Below are 20,548 nucleotides of genomic sequence, written 5' to 3'. Positions count from 1 at the left end.
GGCAACTATCTCGTATAATCCAGAATTAAATCGTATAAGCACGATGTGAAAGTTATCTGGATACAGATTTATAGGTGCTCATTTGTTCCCCAACGCTATACCACGCGTATAAAACTTGCAAAGATCGTATAGAAGCATGTAAATAGAAGTTACACAATGCACTATAAATCTGTATTCAGAACTCAATCTGTTGTGCACCTCTACCTTTAACGCTTACATGCAAATAGAAGTTACACAATCTGCACTATAAATCTGTATTCAGAACTCAATCTTTTTTTATAACGCTATTATAAACCACAATTCTACGACACATTATTGACGCAGACGAATAGGGTTTCATCATAATCTGCACTAAAAATCTGCATTACAAATTCTAATAGTGCCGCAAAATATACACCTCCCGCTGTACATCACGTGATACACAATCTGCACAAAAAATCTGTTTTCTGAATTCAAACTGTTATGCGCGTCTGCATATAACACTAACCACTGGTCACCGTTATTTACAATATGGCGGAGCTACCTAGAAACTTCACTTGTTACGGATAAAGGGTCTTACACGGTAATAAAATCCTAACTTAAATATGAATTATGCCATCCCAGATGCATCAATAAATCTATAATGGGAATAGAATGAACACTGTTGTTTTAAGAGTGACGCAGTTCATCTGGCGAAGGGCCAAGACTCATTTTGTCATGATGTGTAGCATTATCATATTGTTTTTAAAGTGTCAAAGACAGTTGAAAAGAATATGCACTTTAGAGAAAATAAATTATTTCTGCATTTTCTTAAAATTGAAATAAATTCGTGAACATACGTGATTTGAGTGCTAATGTGAAAATACTTAGCTCAAGCCAGGGATTGAACCCACGACCTCCAGAGTGGTAGTCAGACACTTTAACCACGTCGCTAAAGAGCTAGCCCAACAGCGAGGCTGTTGGAAGTGACCTTATTTCACTACACTGCTCCCCCTTTTAATGTTTCAAGGCCCAGACACGCCCACTACAGCATGTCTTGCATCCACATCAGGCCCTCCCCGAAACCATTTAACAGCTCAGACCCATTCCGGCATTCACAGTTCTTTTTTCTTGCCTCGTCGCCATTAATGTGTAAATACTGAGTTCAAGCCAGGGATTGAACCCACGACCTCCAGAGTGGTAGTCAGACACTTTAACCACGTCGCTAAAGAGCTATCCCAACAGCAAGGCTGTTGGAAGTGACCTTATTTCACTACAGTGCCATTTAAAGGGACCTTTTCACGTTTCAGATATGTACATATTTATTGTTGTTATGATATGATATTTGCGTGAAAACAGTAATACTGAACATCAACCATGCCCTAAAATGTCCATTGTATGCATTTTTTGACGATTTAAAACCTGACAATTATCAAGCGTTATCAAGCGTTACAAACACGAAACAAATTGAATAATTTGGAGAGTTCTGTTGTTAGCATTATATTTTGTGACATTACCAGGATTGTTTAAATACAGTATACAATACACTACTCTATGTAGTGTATGAGTACTGAAGGCCTAGTGGTTTAAGTGGTAGATTTTTACTCCAAGGGCCAGTGGTTTGAGCCTATGTCATATAAACGGACTGCCAGAGCCTTTGATAATGTTTGCCTGATGGCTCTGGGAGTCCTATGCACGCCTTCATAACCACAATTGCAGTCCTCCGCAGCTGATCAGTGCGAATCCCTAAACAGGCATCATTCTGACAAATTGAGGATAGCAATAAGTAATCTTCAAAAACACATTAAATTTACCTGAATGGCAACCTACTGTATTGCTGTTATCCTTTGCATACACCATAAAATCACAACAATGTTTCAACACACTATTCTTGTTGACATTTTATGTTGAAATTTGGAAGAGTGGAATGTACGATATCGTTATCGACTAAGGCTACATTACACTTAGTTCATGTCACGGCCAATGAAGCTCTCAAGATGTAGATTTTCTTGGTGTGAGTTCTACAACCTGTAATGATGCTCATAAAATATTTTAATAGTACGTTTTAATTTCACATTTTGATTGATATTACAAGCAGAGTGTCACAATGTCCCTTTATCTAATTAAATAAACGAAAAGCAATTGGTGTACTGCGACCTAACCTGTAGCGCCACTTTAAGTCGGCAACCAGGGCCCTCAATCTGTCAAATCCACGGCCGAAATTCGGCCGCATTCCCCCCCCCCCCCCCCCCCCCCCCCTGAAAAGTATACTTTTTTCTCCTTTTTGGGGGAAAAATTCCCCCTAAAAAAAAAAAAAATAAATATTTTTTTTCGTTTTTTTTTAGATAGATGTGTCTCATGATTATTATATCTCAATTCTATTTTTATTTAATCTTGTCAAACATAATAAATTATGAAAAAAAAGCAATCAATATAGTGCAAACATGTACAAATGTTATAATTAGAGAGTAAGTAAAAAATCCCCCCAAAAGGGAAACGCCGCGAAAATTCCCCCTGCTATGGGTAGCGACCCGCTTCCCCTAAAATGGATTGAGGGCCCTGGCAACATTGCTACAGTTTAACAATATGGTGGTAAATAAAAAGCAATTATTTTGTGCTTAAATGATACCACTTTCATGGGTTTGAGGTTTAGGCTGGTAAACATTGATTTATAAGTTTTTGCAGTTTCAGTGTTCCTTAACCCTTGCATAAGTCATTTGTGATCAAGTTTATCCAATTTGGAAAATAATTGCATTTCTCAGCAATCCTTTGGGTTATAAAGCTGAGAGTTAAATTATTGCAACAAGTTTGAGCCCAGTTGAGGATTACTTTTTTTTTTCTTTAATTTTATTTTTATGCCCCTGAAGGAGGGCATATAGTGATCGCACTGTCTCTCCGTCACACTTTGCGTTTAGGTTTCGAAAAATGCTCATAACTTCTATGTCCCTTGAGATATAAGCTTCATATTTGGTATGCATGTGTATATGGACAAGGCCTTTCCATACACTCAAAAAATTTGACCTCTGTGACCTTGACCTTGAACTTAGGGTCCGCGTTTAGGTGACGAAATCTGCGTTTAGGTTTCGAAAAAAGCTCATAACTTCTATCAAGCGTTTATAGGGGGCATAAGTCATCCTTATGGTAACAGCTCTTGTTGTTTGTTTTTTACTGATGCTATTTATTGCCACTGTTTACGATTATCAATTTAAAGCATTTAATGACAACATTTATGAAAAGGTCCCTTTAAGGCAGGCATATCATTATTTTTGACAAATGAAGCAATGTCTTGACTGTTGTTATACAATTTATTATGTGTATTTTTATTCAAGTTATTTTTTTGCTATTGTGCAGACCATGGTGCTGTACATGAGTTTTTTAAAGGTCCCAGTGATAAGGACATGCTCAATTCCAAAGTAAAACATACACCACTCTCACATTTTTCAACAATTGAATTGTCTGGTAATCTTGCATACTATAAATTTTGATTTTAATCTTTAACAGATTAGAAATTATGCAATTATTTAAGTGTTTTTTTCATCTATTTGTTCTTTAAAGTGACTTTCAATCTGAAGTGTCTAATATTCTTTCAGCTGTTGATGATGGTTGTTAGAATTGTATTTGTTTGAGTTAAAAGTAGTGTTTTTTAGCCAAGCTTAACCACAAAATATAACTCTTCTTAAAAGTCGTTTTTATTCTGAAATGCATATTCTTTCAGTTTATGATTATATTATGATTTTATTTGATTGAGATCTCAAAATTTAAATCAAAATATTTTTTTTTCACATCACATTAATAGGCATGCTTATTATATCCACTTAAAAGAAGGGGCATTTAGTTTTCCACCTGTCCATCAGTCAGATGGTCAACGTTCTGTCAGTAGAGCAATTCATATCTGCAGTTTATCTAGGAAACATGATCAAGGTTATGCAATAATGAATGTAAAGCTGGTTACACAGGAGGAAAGAAAGAAGCCTATCAAATTTGGGGTCTATCAGTCAGTTATAAATGTTTCGTTATTATAATAATGTGGCATATTTAAATACAGATAATGAATAGTTTTTAATGATATGATTTTTGTCAAGTTATTCAGAATAATCACAATAAAAGAAATACATCCAAAGCAAGTCTAAAAGTTCACATATTCTATAGCTTACTGGTGAATATTTAGGTTTAATACATACATTTATCTGCATGATCCTTTAAATATGGTGCTTTGCAGGACATTGAAAATGGAAAAATTGCCTGACAATGTCTCAGAAAACCAGAAGGAAGTGACAGATCCTGTTCCAACTAGTGAAAGAGTGGTTGCAGGGGATGAAAGGCTTGTAGCTGGGGCAGAGGCTAAGGCAGACTTTGTGGAAACACTTAAACCCAATACTGAAGAGCATCAAACTGCTGACATCACAGAGGCAAAGAATGAAAGTGACACAGAAGCAATAACTAATGTAGACGCTGGAACAGATGTTTCTAAAAAAGCCAAACAGGAAGGTGCAAATGGAACTGCTGAAGAACAAACTGCGGAGGAGAGTACAGACATTACTGATGTAGAAGAAGAATCTCAAGAAAATAGTGGTGAGAATAAAATTTTATTAATATAGCGTTCTGATTATGTTGTTGTTTTCAGAGATGTATTTCCATGTTAAAAAATGTTTTTTATATGTTAATTGTGATGAAAGCAGGACCTTTTGTACAAAGCTGGTTTTGCTTTTAACCCATCTATACCATGAATGTCTCTAAAGAAAGCTCTGTTAATTAGTTATTTGGCTGTTACTATTTGTGAATCATAATAATGGCCTGGGGTAGTTTTTCTTCCACGAAATATTGCATTTAACAACATTTAAAATCACATTTTATGATACCTTTTAGTTGAATTAAGTTTATATTTCGAATTAATTGACCAAAATAAATGTATATTGCTAAATATTCAAGTATGCATGAGTAAAGAGTTAAAGAGTTAGAGTAAAATCCTTTTGCTGACATCATTTAATTCCCTGTATGTTCGTATATGAGACTCAGCAGTGTTATCTTACTTTTGGAAAGTAATTAGGCTGTTGTCCCCATCCACTTATCATCTCCTGCCATAAGATGTGTGAATTACCTACTGCCTGTAGGCTATTATTGGCTGCTGCTTCTCTCTGATAGGTGAGGAAGTGTGAGCCTGATTGCTATCAATGTGAGGTGTGCAACTGATGATTATAAATGATTATTGATTATCTATAGGATTGGTGATCTTTGTTTTCCATGCATATAAATTGTATATACAGTATGCAAATGAAATTGCAAGTCCATTTCAGTTTTTGTTGTTTTACTTATAGCCAAAATAGATTTTGAACAAGTGCTGTTGTTTTAAATTGAATAAGAGTGTCAATCTTGATTTTCTTACTGCTTGCATGTGAAATGGCAATGGATTGAAATGCTATTAAGATAATAATGCTGTGAATAATAATCTTATTATATGAAATTTGAATAATAAGTGGTTGCAAGACAGTTCCAGCTCCAATTATGGATATTATATCAAATGCCTTTGTGAATAGCCTATTATTGCTAGAGAGCCCAAAACTGTGCTATGGCAACTTCATGTATGTACGAAATGTGCGCTCTCTCTACTACCCAGATGGGGCGGGCGAGGGCACAGAACCGCATCTTGATGACGAAGGGAGAACAATGATGTTTGAAGATGGCCTGAAGCATGATAAAGTTGGCGAGAAAAACGAAGCACTGAAGTGTTACCTGAGGTGTTTGGTTGGCCTTAAACAGGACTCCCGGTTTGCCTTGCTACCACAGTGCCTGAGAAATGTAAGATTTTTATACATATATTATACTTTCCAAGTTTAATTCAGTAGTTGGGAGGGATATACCACCATGTACATTTGTCCTTATAGGCAATCTTGAATCACAAAAAAACTGTTTAGGGGTAACTTTTAAACTGTTAACTTTTTAATTAACAACATTTGAACTTTAAGTTGTGCACTTGTAAGGATCAACATGGGCTTTTAAATCCACTTTTTTTGTCAGACTTTTGTCTTTCAATTCCACTTGTCATTGCCAAAAAGTAACGAGGCGTAACCTTAACATCTAAAATTAATATGCCATGTTATCCAGTTACTTTACAGGTTTTATGAGAAATGTTATTCTAAAGGAATAATATTTTATTTTCTTTTATAAACATAGTACAACTAGAAGTCTCTTCTCTTCTATTGTTTCTAGTTAATATTAGTGTACTCTTATTACTACGTCCGCTGTCCGCGTCGTGCTAAAACCTTAAGATTGGCTCTAAAATCAAAGTGCTTCCACCTACAACTTTGAAACTTCATATGTAGATGCACCTTGATGAGTTCTACACGCCACACCCATTTTGGGGTCACTAGGTCAAAGGTCAAGGTCACTGTGACCTCTAAAAAAAAAAAAATCTGACAAGCTTTCATTTATACAAAACTGCACCCGAAGCCGAGCGTGGCACCCGTTATGCGGTGCTCTTGTTCTTGCTCACAGTACAGTATAGTACTGTGTATAAGTATCAAAAGACCTCATGATAGAAAATCCAGCCAAATCAATTGATGCAAAACTATTATAATTTGTAGCCATTTTCAATTTGATTCTGAGTGGGAAAGGGATATACTAATTGATATATCCACATTAATTGTTCAACTTAATCTATGGAACAAATGTACCAGCCAGTACTGATGTTCCTTTAGAGGTATAACTAAAGTGAAAAGCAATAGTATTGTGGGCTCTTATATTAAATATGTCAGTAAAATCCAGTGTTATCTAGGGGTGTTGTAAATTAAGTTGATGAAGTCAGTAGGCATTATAGAAGCCCCAGATTTGTTTTTTTCCCTATTACCTGACAGTTTATGATAATTAAGTGCAGGGAAGCATAACCTGTCAGATAGATTCTGGCCATATTCTGTACCATCTATGCTTTCAATAAGTGCCTACTGTACAACTAGTAAGTAGTTTCTCTGCAAAGCAATACTTTCTTTCTTCTGTTTCAGATTGCTGATATTTACTTCAGTCGGGATGAATGTATCCTTAATAATGAATTGAAAGATATTTAATATTTTTGACAGGTGCTAACAAAGTTAATAGAATGAACATCATGTATTATGAAAGTTAACTTGTTCGTGTACACAATTCAAATTTATTTCGCAATTTCTTTAATAAAGGCCATCTAACCTTTATAATTCACCTTACAAGGCTTTGGTACTTTCTTGGATGCATTTTGACTTTCAAATTGACCTACTTTGAGACTATGTTTTATTCAAATTGGTCCTATGATGCAATATTGACAAGTCTTTCTCTTAGGGCATATGTGTTTATTGAAAGCAGCATCTTGTTTAATATATTAATTTAAGACCTGTATTACTCCGTATTCCTTAACATGTCATATAGATGATAAAGCAGTCAGTTTCATCCAGGCTGAGAAGCTGTACTATGAAAGTGTACTCATTGACGACTCCGAACTGCAAAAACACATCGGTCAGTTTGAGTCCTTGCATTTTGTACAACTGTTTTTCTGAAAAATGTACCAAGAAAATTTCTTTAAGAATGAACAAGATAGCAATAATAAGTTAAATACTGGTATTCAAGAAATACAGATACATCAGTAAATGTTATAGCATAATTATACAGAAAATATTTTATGTGTACATAATACTATATTAGTATTTATGCACTTTATTTGTTTGATTCTATTCAAACACCCGCAGACCCATGTCCTAAAGGTAAGAATAACTTGGTAAAACAACTTTGCCTGCAGTTCTATCCATCCCGCAGATAGGCGTACAGTATAAGTCTAATTTTCATATGATGCAGCTCAAATACAAGTTTGTCTGTTCAATGCAGAAGAAGCCATGGCAGCTGGTGACCCTACAGGTGAAAAGGTCAAGGACATTGATATAGACGCACTGCGCGCCACAGAATACGAACAACTTGCAAGACTTTGTATGGATGAAAAGCAGTATGTTATCTTTGTGCTTTCCTTTCTTTTAGAATATGTTATGTGTTACACACGATTATATTTGATCGACAATGGGTTCAGCCATTCAAAAGCTTTGGACGTAAGTGTTGGATGAACTTGACTAAAAAAATCACTGTATGCTCTTTATACTTTAATCCCTAGTTATGTATTTTTTAAAAAGATACACTAATGTTTATATATATGTTGGCACATAAAATGATAACATGTCAACATACATTGGCCATTCTGATCACCAATTCTATAACGCATTTCTATATGTAACGCAAATTTGATGCTTGGACCCCAGACACTAGGTAATATTGGAGTGGCAGTGTATTGATCTAGTATGGTATATGTATGTGTCCTTTACAGACCGGTCTATTACAGACCCCAGCTGGCTCTGGAGTATGCAGGAAAGGCGACTAAGTTACGACAGAAAGTGTACGGTGATGGACATCCAATTGTGCAGCAAACCCTCGATTTCTTTGCCACAGTCTACGCAGAGGTTGGGAAAGTCCAGTACACCGGTAAACTGCATTTATTTAAATGTAATGTAAATATTGAATTCTGTTGGGTCATTATGGCAGTTTAACTTCACAAGAAAGTGTTGTTGGCCGGCTCTCTTATTTTTTGAGGGTTAAAAATAAGTATCCACTCCTAAAAATATATTAACAAAATCCTTCTCAAAAGCGAAACAAAATTTGTAACAAACTTCGTTTTTATTTACTACTTGTATGTGTAATCAACCAATTTATTCCTCTTAATTATATTTTTATTCCTTTTCTCGCATTTGTTTTGACAGAATCTATGGGCAAATACGACCCTTCAGAGAAACTGGATTTGTCAGGGGAGATAAAACCTGCCAGCTCTTCCACCACTGAACCAACCTCCATCTTGAGAAAGAGGAAGAGTACTGTGGAAGGTAGATAACTCTTAATGCTTTGCTGAATTTACAAAACTAAAATGAAAAGCAACCAATACATTATGATATGAGGTGAAGTAATTAACCATTATCTCTTCAATTTAAAGTTTGTCCAAGGATTTAAGAAAAATGGAGTATTGTTAACCTCTTGAATATAAACCCATAATTTGTCAACTAAATTGATCATTTGTTTACACATTTGAAACATTGTAGGGAAGTACTGGTCAAGGTTATTCGTATTTTTTTTTAAATACTGGGTATAGGCCCTCGAGTTTCTTGTCATAAGTCTGCAACACTTGATGTTTATTTACAGAAGAGCATGTGTCACAATAATTGCATAAAATCATATAATATGATAAGAAACTCTTACAAAGTTCAGCAACATTCAGAGTATAAGTGACCTCCCCTTATGATTCCCAGTCTGATTGTTTGTACACATTATACCAGATCCATGCAATTTGTATTGTTGGTGAAAGTGTAGATGCAATCCATACATCCGCATTCACCATGTGATTATCAAAGGCTCTACAGCAGAGACAATTTTACTTAGGAAAACCAAATAATTTAATACAAATGTACTAATTAATAAATAATTATTGCAATAGCATACCCAATTTTACTAGGATTTCAAAGTTGATTTTAAGGTCAACAGGTCAAAGGTCTCATGTGGTTGTATCTAGTGCTGCAACAATACGCCAAAAACCGTATTGCAATATATTGTCAGTTCAAAAACCTGTATTGCAATATATCGCAATATATTGCTAACTTGTACCAAATTTATAACTTGCCAATTATCCAATAATCCCGTATATTCCAGTTTTAAAGCAAATTCTGGTATATATTTACTATAAATGTGCTCAAGAATAACAAGAAACACAAACATTCGCAAATTTTCTTAAGTATCAAATACATTTTGGCATTCGTTACTATTTAAGATGTGATGAAATAACGTCCAACCGGGGCGTTTTTTTCCACTGAACACGCGTAATTCACCTGACGTGATGTTCCCGTTTTTATACAACACAAAATACACCCATACTTTCCATGCAACGTTCTACATGTCTGTATAATTTTCGCGCGCTTTTTATTGAGACAAAGAATAAAGAACTTTTTATTTGACGCTAGAATTTTTTATTGTCGCATTAGCAGTAAAATTTGGAAGCGTATTTCCGCAATTCGGATTACAAATTTAATAATGCTCAATTCAGAATCAAACAAAACATTTACAGCTGTGCGCAATAATTCAACGATAATCTGTTCAAAAGCATCGAACGAATGCTCCGATGTAACAACGCTACTCCGTATAATAAACTTTCAGAATGCTATTTTTACGAAAAAAAATATTTACACTGCTTTGTTTTGTTTACCTTGTTATCATTATTTCGGATGGCTTTTCTGGACGAAATGTGAATGAATTTTTGTAAAATTTTCGTACCGGTATGATGAAAATCGTATCGCAATACAATATGCGGATTTCGTATTGCGATATATACCGATATACCGGTATATTGTTGCAGCACTAGTTGTATCTATAAATTTGTTCTACACCATATATTTTACCTTCATGCGGATATTTTACGTACCAGCATGAACATCAGGGGCGTAGCTAACCTCCAAACATTGGGGAGGTGGATGCAAGGTCCCGGCTCTGAAAAGAATAACATTGTTAATGTAATAAATTATGTGTTAAATATTAATGATAACAAGCAAATTCGTTGAATTGTTATCCCCCGCCAATATGCTTCTGGACACAAAAGTGTTATATTTGACACTCAAACATTTTTTCAAGATACAAAGGGTCATAACTCCGTTATTAACAGATGGTGTACAATGCCATTTGGCGTGCATCATCCTAGTATCCATATATATACTCATACCAAGTTTCAATGAAATCTGTCAAAGCACTTCCAAGATATTGCTCCGAACGGACAGACGGACGGACAGACCTCCCCATTACCTACGCCCCTGTGAACATTGGTAGAGTGGTTACTTGGGAGAAATGGAACCTGTCTATTGATTTTAGCTCCACTGGCCAAAGGCCAGCGGGGCTTATGTCATGGTCCTGTGTCCGTCGTGTGTGCGTCCGTGCGTCTGTGCGTTAACTTGATGAAATTTATAAGGAATGTTCCTGTGGTGAACCTCTTTCAAATTTGTTCAAATTATGCCCCTGGGGTCAAATTTGACCCTGCCCCGGGAGGTAAAAAAATTGAAAATTTGCTTATATAAGGCCTACTTTGTGCAAACTTTAAAAATCTTCTTGTCCATAACCATTGGGCCAAGGGCTACCAAATTTGGTATGTAGTGACATCTTATAGTCCTCTACCAAGTTTGTTCAAATTATGCCCCTGGGGTCAAATTTGACCCTGCCCCGGGGGGTCAAAAAATTGAAATTTTGCTTATATAAGGCCTATTTTGTGCAAACTTTAAAAATCTTCTTGTCCATAACCATTGGGCCTAGGGCTACCAAATTTGCTATGTAGTGACATCTTATAGTCCTCTACCAAGTTTGTTCAAATTATGCCCCTGGGGTTAAATTTGACCCTGCCCCGGGGGGTCAAAAAATTAAAAATTTTCTTATATAAGGCCTATTTTGTGCAAACTTTAAAAATCTTCTTGTCCATAACCATTGGGCCAAGGGCTACCAAATTTGGTATGTAGTGACATCTTATAGTCTTTTACCAAGTTTGTTCACATTATGCCCCTGGGTTCAAATCTGACCCTGCCCCGGGGGGTTAAAAAATTGAAAATTTGCTTAAATAAGGCCTATTTTGTGCAAACTTTAAAAATCTTCTTGTCCATAACCATTGGGCCTAGGGCTACCAAATTTGCTATGTAGTGACATCTTATAGTCCTCTACCAAGTTTGTTCAAATTATGCACCTGGGGTCAAATTTGACCCTGCCTCGGGGGGTCAAAAAATTGAAAATTTGCTTATATAAGGCCTATTTTGTGAAAACTTTAAAAATCTTCTCGTCCATAACCATTGGGCCTAGGGCTACCAAATGTGGTATGTAGTGACATCTTATAGTCCTCTACCAAGTTTGTTCAAATTATGCCCCTGGGGTCAAATTTGACCCTGCCCTGGGGGGGTCAAAAAATCGAAAACCGTATGGCATAGGGCTACCAAATTTGGTATGTAATGACATCTTATAGTCCTTTACCAAGTTTGTTCAAATTAAGCCCCTGGGATCAAATTTGACCGTTCCCCAGGGGTCACAAAATTGAACATATGCTTATATTGGGCCCATTTTGTGCAAACTATAAAAATCTTCTTGTCCATTACCATTGGGCCTATTTCTACCAAATTCAGTAGGTAGTGACATCTAATAGTTCTCTACTTAGTTTGTTCAAATTATGCCCCTGGGAACAAATTTGACCTTGCCTCAGGGGTCACAAAAATGAACATACGCTTAAATAAGGCCTATTTTGTGCAAACTTTAAAAATCTTCTTGTTCTTAATTAAAGAGCCTAGGGCTACTAAATATGTAGTGATATCTAATAGTCCTCTACCAAATTTGTTAAAATTATTCCCCTGGGCTCAAATTTGACCCGGCCCCGGGGGTTACAAAACTGAACATATGACCTTTACCAGTGGAGATTACTGCGGCCGTTTGGCTGTGACCAACAACAACATCAACATCTTTTAAACATGAGATAAAACCCTGTCATTTAGTGCCATTTTAGGTCAGATGGTGACTGCTTACAAAGGCATTGAAGTAAGAACATGTGTTATGAATGTTTTTCTTATAAACTGAAAAAAGTCGGGTTTTAAATATGTCGAAAGTGACCATATATCCGGATGAAAATATTTTGGATGAAATGTTAATTTCATGTCTTTTTTGTAGTGTTCAAACCAGTTTAATAATATATTATTGATTTTAAAAACACAACTTTCATGAACATAATTATTTCAAGAAAAGTCAATATATGATACTGCACGGTAAACTCAAACTTTGTATCCAAGAGAAGGTGTTGAAATTAATGAAGTGCAATGTTCTTAACTATCGTATATGCTGCTTTATAATAACTAATGATTCATTGTTCCATTTGTGAATCGTGACTCATGAATTGTGGATATGATTGTCAATTGCTCAATAATCCATATATATTTCTGACCATTTTATAATTTTCTTAATATAAGTTATGAATTGATCTTAGAAGTCAAATGTATTACTTAATTAAATATATTTATAAATATAAAGAAATAATCTTTAGATTATCATAATATTCTCAGGCCTGTTGGACTTAGGGATGTGTGGGTTGATGAGCAATTTCTCCTTTTATCACAATTATTTCTACCCTACCTTATCATTTCCTTCATATTCCATTTTAATTTAATTGACGTCTGCAACCTCTTTCAAATTGGGAAAGTCAAAATGTGTCGTTTGGTAAAGGGTTAAGGCATTTTGATTCCTATGGGTCTTGTGAATCTGTTTCATTTCAAATCAAATGCGTAGATTTGATCTTCAGCATCTAAAATATGTGAAATAGAAAGAACGACAATATCTTTTGGAGAGATAAATGTACCTGCGTTATAAGCAAAGGACCTGTGCAACAATTCCCGGGCTTTTACGTCTGTTTAGTTAACACGGTAGTAACTTTTTCCATATATAAAAATGCTCACCCTTCCAACTTTAAACGCCCAGTGGGACGAGGGATAGAAAGAGAAAGTCACATGCTTGAGTACATTTCAACCCATGCGCATTGCACGTTTTTTTCGGAAAGAAAAAACAGTGGAGCGATACAGGGCCATCATGGCCCTCTTGTTATTGTTTTACTAACAAATTTTGTGAAGTTTAATGCTGTCATTAAGCTAAAGAAAGTATTTATTATTAGGGCTGGTATATATGGTGTATTTTTATGGGTTTTATTTTTGGACATTTTATTTTGCAGCAGAAAGGTCCAGGCGGGTGCGGTTTGATGAGAACCAGGTGCCCCCAGAGGAAGCTGAGCGAGGTATCATGAGCATCTACTGTTTAGGAATCCTTCTGAATACTGACATGTTTTTCACAAATGATGACTAAGAATGTGTCTGTCTTTGAGGCATGGTCTAGCTATCAGGATTTCTCTGGTTTAATTCCCCCATCTGAAAGTAATCTTTAGATTTTCTCTCTAGACACAAGTACTTGTTGGCCCAGAAAACACGATCAAGAGTGCTTTATAAGGCATTGGCCCATGTACAGTTAATATTTGAAACAAGAAAGTCGCTGATATTTCTATAGGCAAAGAATACAAATATCAAACTGCCCAATAAACAATACGAAATAATCCCCTGTTCTGGGCACAGTAGCGATGAATCATGTTCTTATGTCTGTTGCAAAAACAACAGTTACTTGTTATGTCAAAGTAAAATCTTAATAATTTATACATTATCATTCTTCATTGGCCAATGAACAACTGTGTAGTTCTTATACATGGGTATTTAAAAACTCCGGCTAAGATCCCAAGTTGTTAAATTACTATGCCTCAGAACTCAAAATATATGAGCCTGGCATAGGGAGAACTGGGCTTAATGCATGTGCGCAAAGTGTTGTTCCAGATAAGTCTGTGCAGTTGACACAGGCTTATCAGGGACGGCACTTTACGCCTGCACTGAATTTCTGTTAAGAAGAGACTTCCTTTAAACTAAAAATTCCATAAAGGTGGAAAGTGTCTTTCATGATTTGCCTTTGCAGATCTGAGACGGCACTACGCAATTACCTTAAACAGAACAAGTCTCGTAATTATATGGGCAAAAAATTAAATGCTTTCATGCACAATTCTTGATTTTTGTCCATTTCAGAGGAGAAGTGTGCCCGGTTTGTGCTGCTGCTTTTATTTATCACGCTGCTGTTTGTACTGCTGGTCCTGGGCGTGTACATCTCATGTTCCCTGAGTCCGTCCACAGGTTGTCGCAATGTGCGCAGGCTGATCTATGACGTGGTTATGAGGCTACGCTACTGGTACTACCACTACACCACCTCCAGCCAGGACGTTCAGTATGCTTAGAGACATGTGTTCGGAAGAGAAAATATTATATTTCTGTTTTGTTAAGTTTGATACATTTTTTAAATTGCATTCAAATAAATACTAGCAATCTTTCAAAGACATTATACAGTATGCTTGGACAACTTCAATAAACATGGTTGAAAGGTAAAGACATTTTCATTTTTAAATTAAAAGATGTATTTAAATTCCTTACAAGTTATCACTGCTCATTGCTCAAGTTAAATACAATATATATCAACAAGTTAAATACAATATACACAAATGTATATCAACGTGTTAAATACAATATATATCAACATGTTATATTTTTAAATGGTATCTTTGTTTTGTTGAGTTTAAATTAATATGCATTTAAGAGTGTTTTGAAAAAGAAAAGAAAGTATGTGTAAAGGACATATAATTTCTGGTTTTTAAACGTATGTGTGCATTTAAATAAGATTGAATTGAGATTGCTCTGCTCATTATTTTATTTTAAAACAGTAGTCATGTTGTTTTTTCCTCATCAGTTTCTGTCTTCATTTAATTATTATTCCATGTACCATTACGCATTGAGCAATATCCCAACACTGTCATGGGCAACTGTGTAGCGATAACCAAATGCATATATATTTTTGGAAGTATTACTTTTTGTAAAGCTTAACTTGCTCTAAGGGATGGACACACCTTGTATGGATCTGAACATGTCGTTTTTGGGACGTTTTGTTTAAATGTCATAATATATTTAAGAGTATATTTAGACATATTTTTTGGAAATAATTGTTTTACAATTTTGAAAATTTTGTGAATAAAGTTAATTACAACGTTTGTAAATCTACGCATGTTTGTATTGATGTAATTAATAAATGAAAGGGCTTCGAAGTATCAGTAAGCAACAAGTTACAATTTTCTTTGTGTTTTTTCCACTTCATGTTTCAAAAGTTTGGTTCAGATTTCTTTAGCAATAATCCTTAATTTAACAAAGTCATGAAGTAGCTCTGTACCAGTTGCATTATTTAAATGAAATAATGTTTTCAGTAATAAAAATTTGTATTTTAATTAAAAAAACATGCTTTAACTGTTAATTTCAGCTAATTTGTTGCTTTATTTGTTATGTCTAGAAGCTCAGCTATTTTACAATCATGTTGGTTGTACCTTATTCTGTGATACGCTATTAAAACCTCATATTTTGGAAAATACGCATCAAAGTTGCATTGTCTGTGTTATTTATTATTAGCTGTACATTTGAATAATTATTTGTACATTTTTTATTACGTACCCCACTATAGTAGTGGGGGACATATTGTTTTTGCCTTGTCTGTTGGTTGGTTGGTCTGTTGGTTGGTCTGTTTGTGCCAACTTTAACATTTTGCAATAACTTTTGCTATATTGAATATAGCAACTTGATATTTGGCATGCATGTGTATCTCATGGAGCTGCACATTTTGAGTGGTGAAAGGTCAAGGTCAAGGTCATCCTTCAAGGTCAGAGGTCAAATATATGTGGCCAAAATCGCTCATTTTATGAATACTTTTGCAATATTGAAGATAGCAACTTGATATTTGGCATGCTTGTGTATTTCATGGATCTGCACATTTTGAGTGGTGAAAGGTCAAGGTCATCCTTCAAGGTCAGAGGTCAAATATATGTGGCCCAAATCGCTTATTTTATGAATACTTTTGCAATATTGAAGATAGCAACTTGATATTTGGCATGCATGTGTATCTCATGGAGCTGCACATTTTGAGTGGTGAAAGGTCAAGGTCATCCTTCAAGGTCAGAGGTCAAATATATGTGGCCCAAATCGCTTATTTTATGAATACTTTTGCAATATTGAAGATAGCAACTTGATATTTGGCATGCATGTGCATGTGGAGCTGCACATTTTGAGTGGTGAAAGGTCAAGGTCATCCTTCAAGGTTAAATATATGGGTCAAAATTGCTCATGTAATGTCACTTCTGTAATATTGAAGCTAGCAATTTTATATTTGAAATGTATGTGTATCTCATGGAGCTGCACATTTTGAGTGGTGAAGGGTCAAGGTCATCCTTCAAGGTCAAACGTCATATAGGGGGACATTGTGTTTCACAAACACATCTTGTTAACCCCCATATGGAAGTTTATTTTTATGGATAATTATTTTCATAATTTATTTCATTATTTTTTGTAATAATAACCTCAACTTGTTTTAAAAATTATATTCTTAAAAGTAAACCTTAAAAAACTATTTATATAGTTATACTATAATTGTTAAGATATTAACATTTTGAAGTTTACATACTGTTCAATATGACATTTTGAAGTTTACATACTGTTCAATATGACATTTTTAAGTTTACATACTGTTCAATATTACATTTTGAAGTTTACATACTGTTCAATATGACATTTTGAAGTTTACATACTGTTCTGGTTACAATGGTTATCAAAAGAGGGAACCCTGGTTCAAAACAATTGTCAGGAACTAAAAGATTTCACATTCAAAAAATCATTTCATGGCCAACCTAAAAAATTAAATGTTACCCATGATTCATACATACCAGTCAATCTATATTTCAGTTCATTGTTATGTGTTTTTATGCCCCCGGTAGGGTGGCATATAGCAGTTGAACTGTCCGTCTGTCTGTCAGTCTGTGCGTCTGTCCGAAAACTTTAACATTGACCATAACTTTTGCAATATTGAATATAGCAACTTGATATTTGGCATGCATGTGTATCTCATGAAGCTGCACATTTTGAGTGGTGAAAGGTCAAGGTCATCATTCAAGGTCAAAAGTCAAAAAATACAATCCAAGGGAAGTAGTAAGCTTTAAAAGGTAGATAATTTCTAAACCTGCCAAATGATATATTGAAATTTTATAGGGGGCATTGTGTTTCTGACAAACACATCTCTTGTTAAATAATGAAAAGTAATGTTTTGAATGCATTGTATAAATTACATTCGTGAAGTACTTATGATGTTATCACCTTGTAACAAGATAGCTCTCATGCTGTTGCTTGCATTTTTTGCTGTATAACATATGGACCGTGCTCTGTGAACAGAGGGTTTAATGCATGTGGGTAAAGCCTCATCCAAGATTAGACTGTGCAGTCAGGGACGACACTTTCCTCTTCTATGGTATTGTACCTTTAAAGATAGTCTCTTCTTAGCAAAATTCCAGTTAAGGCGAAAAGTGTTGTCCCTGATTAGCCTGTGGGGACTGCACAGGCTTATCTTGGACGTCGATTTCCGAACATGCATTTAACCCCCATTTCACCCCACGGCTCATATACTTTACAATGTAGCTTTAATACTTCTAATACACAGACCACAATCATTGCTCAAAATATATAAGAATAGTTGTGTAAGCCAGGTAAATTTCTTTTGAATGATTTACCATTCAGTAGTGTCAGGTTTTGGTGGACAATTAGTAATGCAGGGTTATTAACATGCTATAAAATTGATATTGTGCAAGATATATATCATAGATAACACCACAGGTTTATGTCTGGGGTGTAGCGGTTTCATAGATACTCAGTATTGCAATGTTTTTGTTTTGAGGAAAATTCATATAAGCTTTGGTGATTGTGCAGCATTCATGTTAAACATTTTACTAACTGTAGCTTTAATTTTACCATTAGGCTTAATTCACATTTAAACATTTTTTTAGTCAACTTTATTTAAGTTGAACATTATATAAAGTTAATTCATGATAATCAAACTATTTTATAACTTTTATGTTATTTATTTCTTAACTTTGCATGTAAGGTTTATAAGCAATAAGTTGTTTTCTTCAATGAATAAGTGTTATTCTTCTCTGAACTATCATTTGTGAGTTTTAAATCTCCTCATTGCTCATTTATTACAAAATATTAATATTATCATCAATACTGTATCTCAAAATGTTCTATTGCTTTTGTTGTGTTGAAAATATGTCTATATTAATCAAGCAATGAGATTGGTTTATTTTTGCAGTGTATAAAAAAAGATCATCAGTGTTTCTTTGATTCAAGCCATATTCTTGTTGAGGATCTTGTCTCCATCTTCTGCGTTAATTACATTTACTTCTGTTTTTCATTTTTCAGATGTTTTGACTTGCTTAAATATTAACAGTAAAAGAAAAAGCACTAAATGAAAATCAAATTTGCGGTATCAATAATCAATCTCATTGACAGACTACCTGCTTCATATTTTGAATTCTCTACCTTTGATAATGCTTCAAACTAAAAAAAATAACCAACTGGAACAAAAAAAGAGATCATTTTACACATCATATTCTATTTAACAACAAATACAAATTTCCCTTTCAATAGAAGTGATTACTATTTTCTCTTTCTTTATATAAAATTTTAAGTGATTTAATTAATTTTAGTTTTTTCACCCTTAATGGACTTTGTAGAGAAACTCATTTAACTTAATGATCTTGCAGTTGATTTTGCTTTGTTAAGTTGTTACTGGTTGTTACACCTCTTGTATACTGGGCAATTGTCTGCATTTATTGAATACTAAGATGTTATATTGTTTGTGTCTCAAATGATATCAAAATTAATGTCTTGCCATGGAAAGCTGGAATTTCCATGTGTGTTTTGAGTGTTAAAGAATATACATACTTTTTTATGCCCCCAGTAGGGTGGCATATAGCAGTTGAACTGTCCGTCAGTCCGTCTGTCTGTCGGTCTGTGCGTCCGTCCAAAAACTTTAACATTGGCCATAACTTTTGCAATATTAAAGATAGCAACTTGATATTTGGCATGCATGTTTATCTCATGGAGCTGCACATTTTGAGTGGTGAAAGGTCAAGGTCATCCTTCAAGGTCAAAGGTCAAATATATGGCTTCAAAGCGGCGCAGTAGGGGGCATTGTGTTTCTGACAAACACATCTCTTGTTTAATTATTCATTTGATTATTGCATGATCAATGGTGTTTGGTCGAATCATTAAATATTCACATGAAATCATAAATGTATCAACCAGATATTAAAATTTAAAGATGTTTGATTCTTTAATGAAATTAAAGGGCAAAATTACTATGGTATTTGTTGATCTTATAGGAAGCTTGTATAATGACATGATATATCACAAGGTTGACAATAACTGCTCTAGTGAATTTTTGTAGCTTTTTGTAACTTTGGTTAAAATTTTGTTTTTTAAGGGGACCATTTTCACAAACCTTGTTAACAAAACATTTGGTAAGTCCTAAATTCATAATAGTATCTTCTCTAAAATTTGCTGTTACAATAGCAAGCCCTCATCTAGTGAATTTTGTTGATACAGTTAATATGTAGAGTTTTGCCCGATTATAATCTGAAAAAAAATTGTATCATAATTATATTTGATCTGAAAGACAACATCTTAAGATAAGATTTCTCTCAGGAGCTTTGTGAATATGGACCCTGGTTTAAAAGCATTACCGGTCTTAGTCCATGGTTTTCTTTATAAACATGAATACAAATTAATCTAATACTATTTTCTTACTGAGAACTATTTAACACTTTTACTACCATACTTCTTGCATATATTTTATTTCATTACAACAACGATTGATTTAATATTTTAGCTTCTTAATGCCATTTCTAGGTGATAATTTACTTTTTGCTTAAAAAAAAATTATATATCATATTGAATGACATTGAACTTTTTAACTATTTAGACTTTTACCAAACTTTGTAATACAAATGAACAACAAGCACTAACATCTTCGCCAATAAAACACTAGAAAAAATGGGTTGTTTATTTTATATACCATGTAAGACATTCAGTGTTTC

The 20,548-nt window shown here is 34.5% G+C and overlaps 1 protein-coding gene across 3 annotated transcripts; it reads left to right on the top strand.

Moving 5' to 3' along the window:
- Positions 1-413: 413 nt before the first annotated feature.
- Positions 414-19,811, top strand: LOC127873248 (uncharacterized). Of its 3 annotated transcripts, XR_008046072.1 has the most exons (11): positions 414-562; positions 4,178-4,530; positions 5,573-5,754; positions 6,954-6,984; positions 7,351-7,437; positions 7,804-7,918; positions 8,291-8,445; positions 8,721-8,840; positions 13,733-13,795; positions 14,622-16,440; positions 16,587-19,811. XR_008046072.1 is itself a non-coding variant. In XM_052417024.1 (10 exons), exons 2-10 carry the CDS (start codon positions 4,188-4,190, stop codon positions 14,825-14,827), a joined length of 1,287 nt encoding a protein of 428 aa, XP_052272984.1. In that variant the 5' UTR covers positions 414-562; positions 4,178-4,187; the 3' UTR covers positions 14,828-19,811. The 3 variants fall into 3 exon arrangements, 2 of the variants coding, with proteins under 2 accessions (XP_052272984.1, XP_052272983.1); XM_052417024.1 differs by having other exon boundaries at positions 8,306-8,445; positions 14,622-19,811; XM_052417023.1 differs by having other exon boundaries at positions 14,622-19,811.
- Positions 19,812-20,548: the final 737 nt, after the last annotated feature.

The sequence above is a fragment of the Dreissena polymorpha genome, chromosome 3, assembly GCF_020536995.1.
Source record: "Dreissena polymorpha isolate Duluth1 chromosome 3, UMN_Dpol_1.0, whole genome shotgun sequence".
In the NCBI taxonomy this organism is placed as follows: Eukaryota; Metazoa; Mollusca; class Bivalvia; order Myida; family Dreissenidae; genus Dreissena; species Dreissena polymorpha.
The sequence above is the reverse complement of the archived record's forward strand: the minus strand, read 5'-3'. Positions and strand labels throughout refer to the sequence as shown.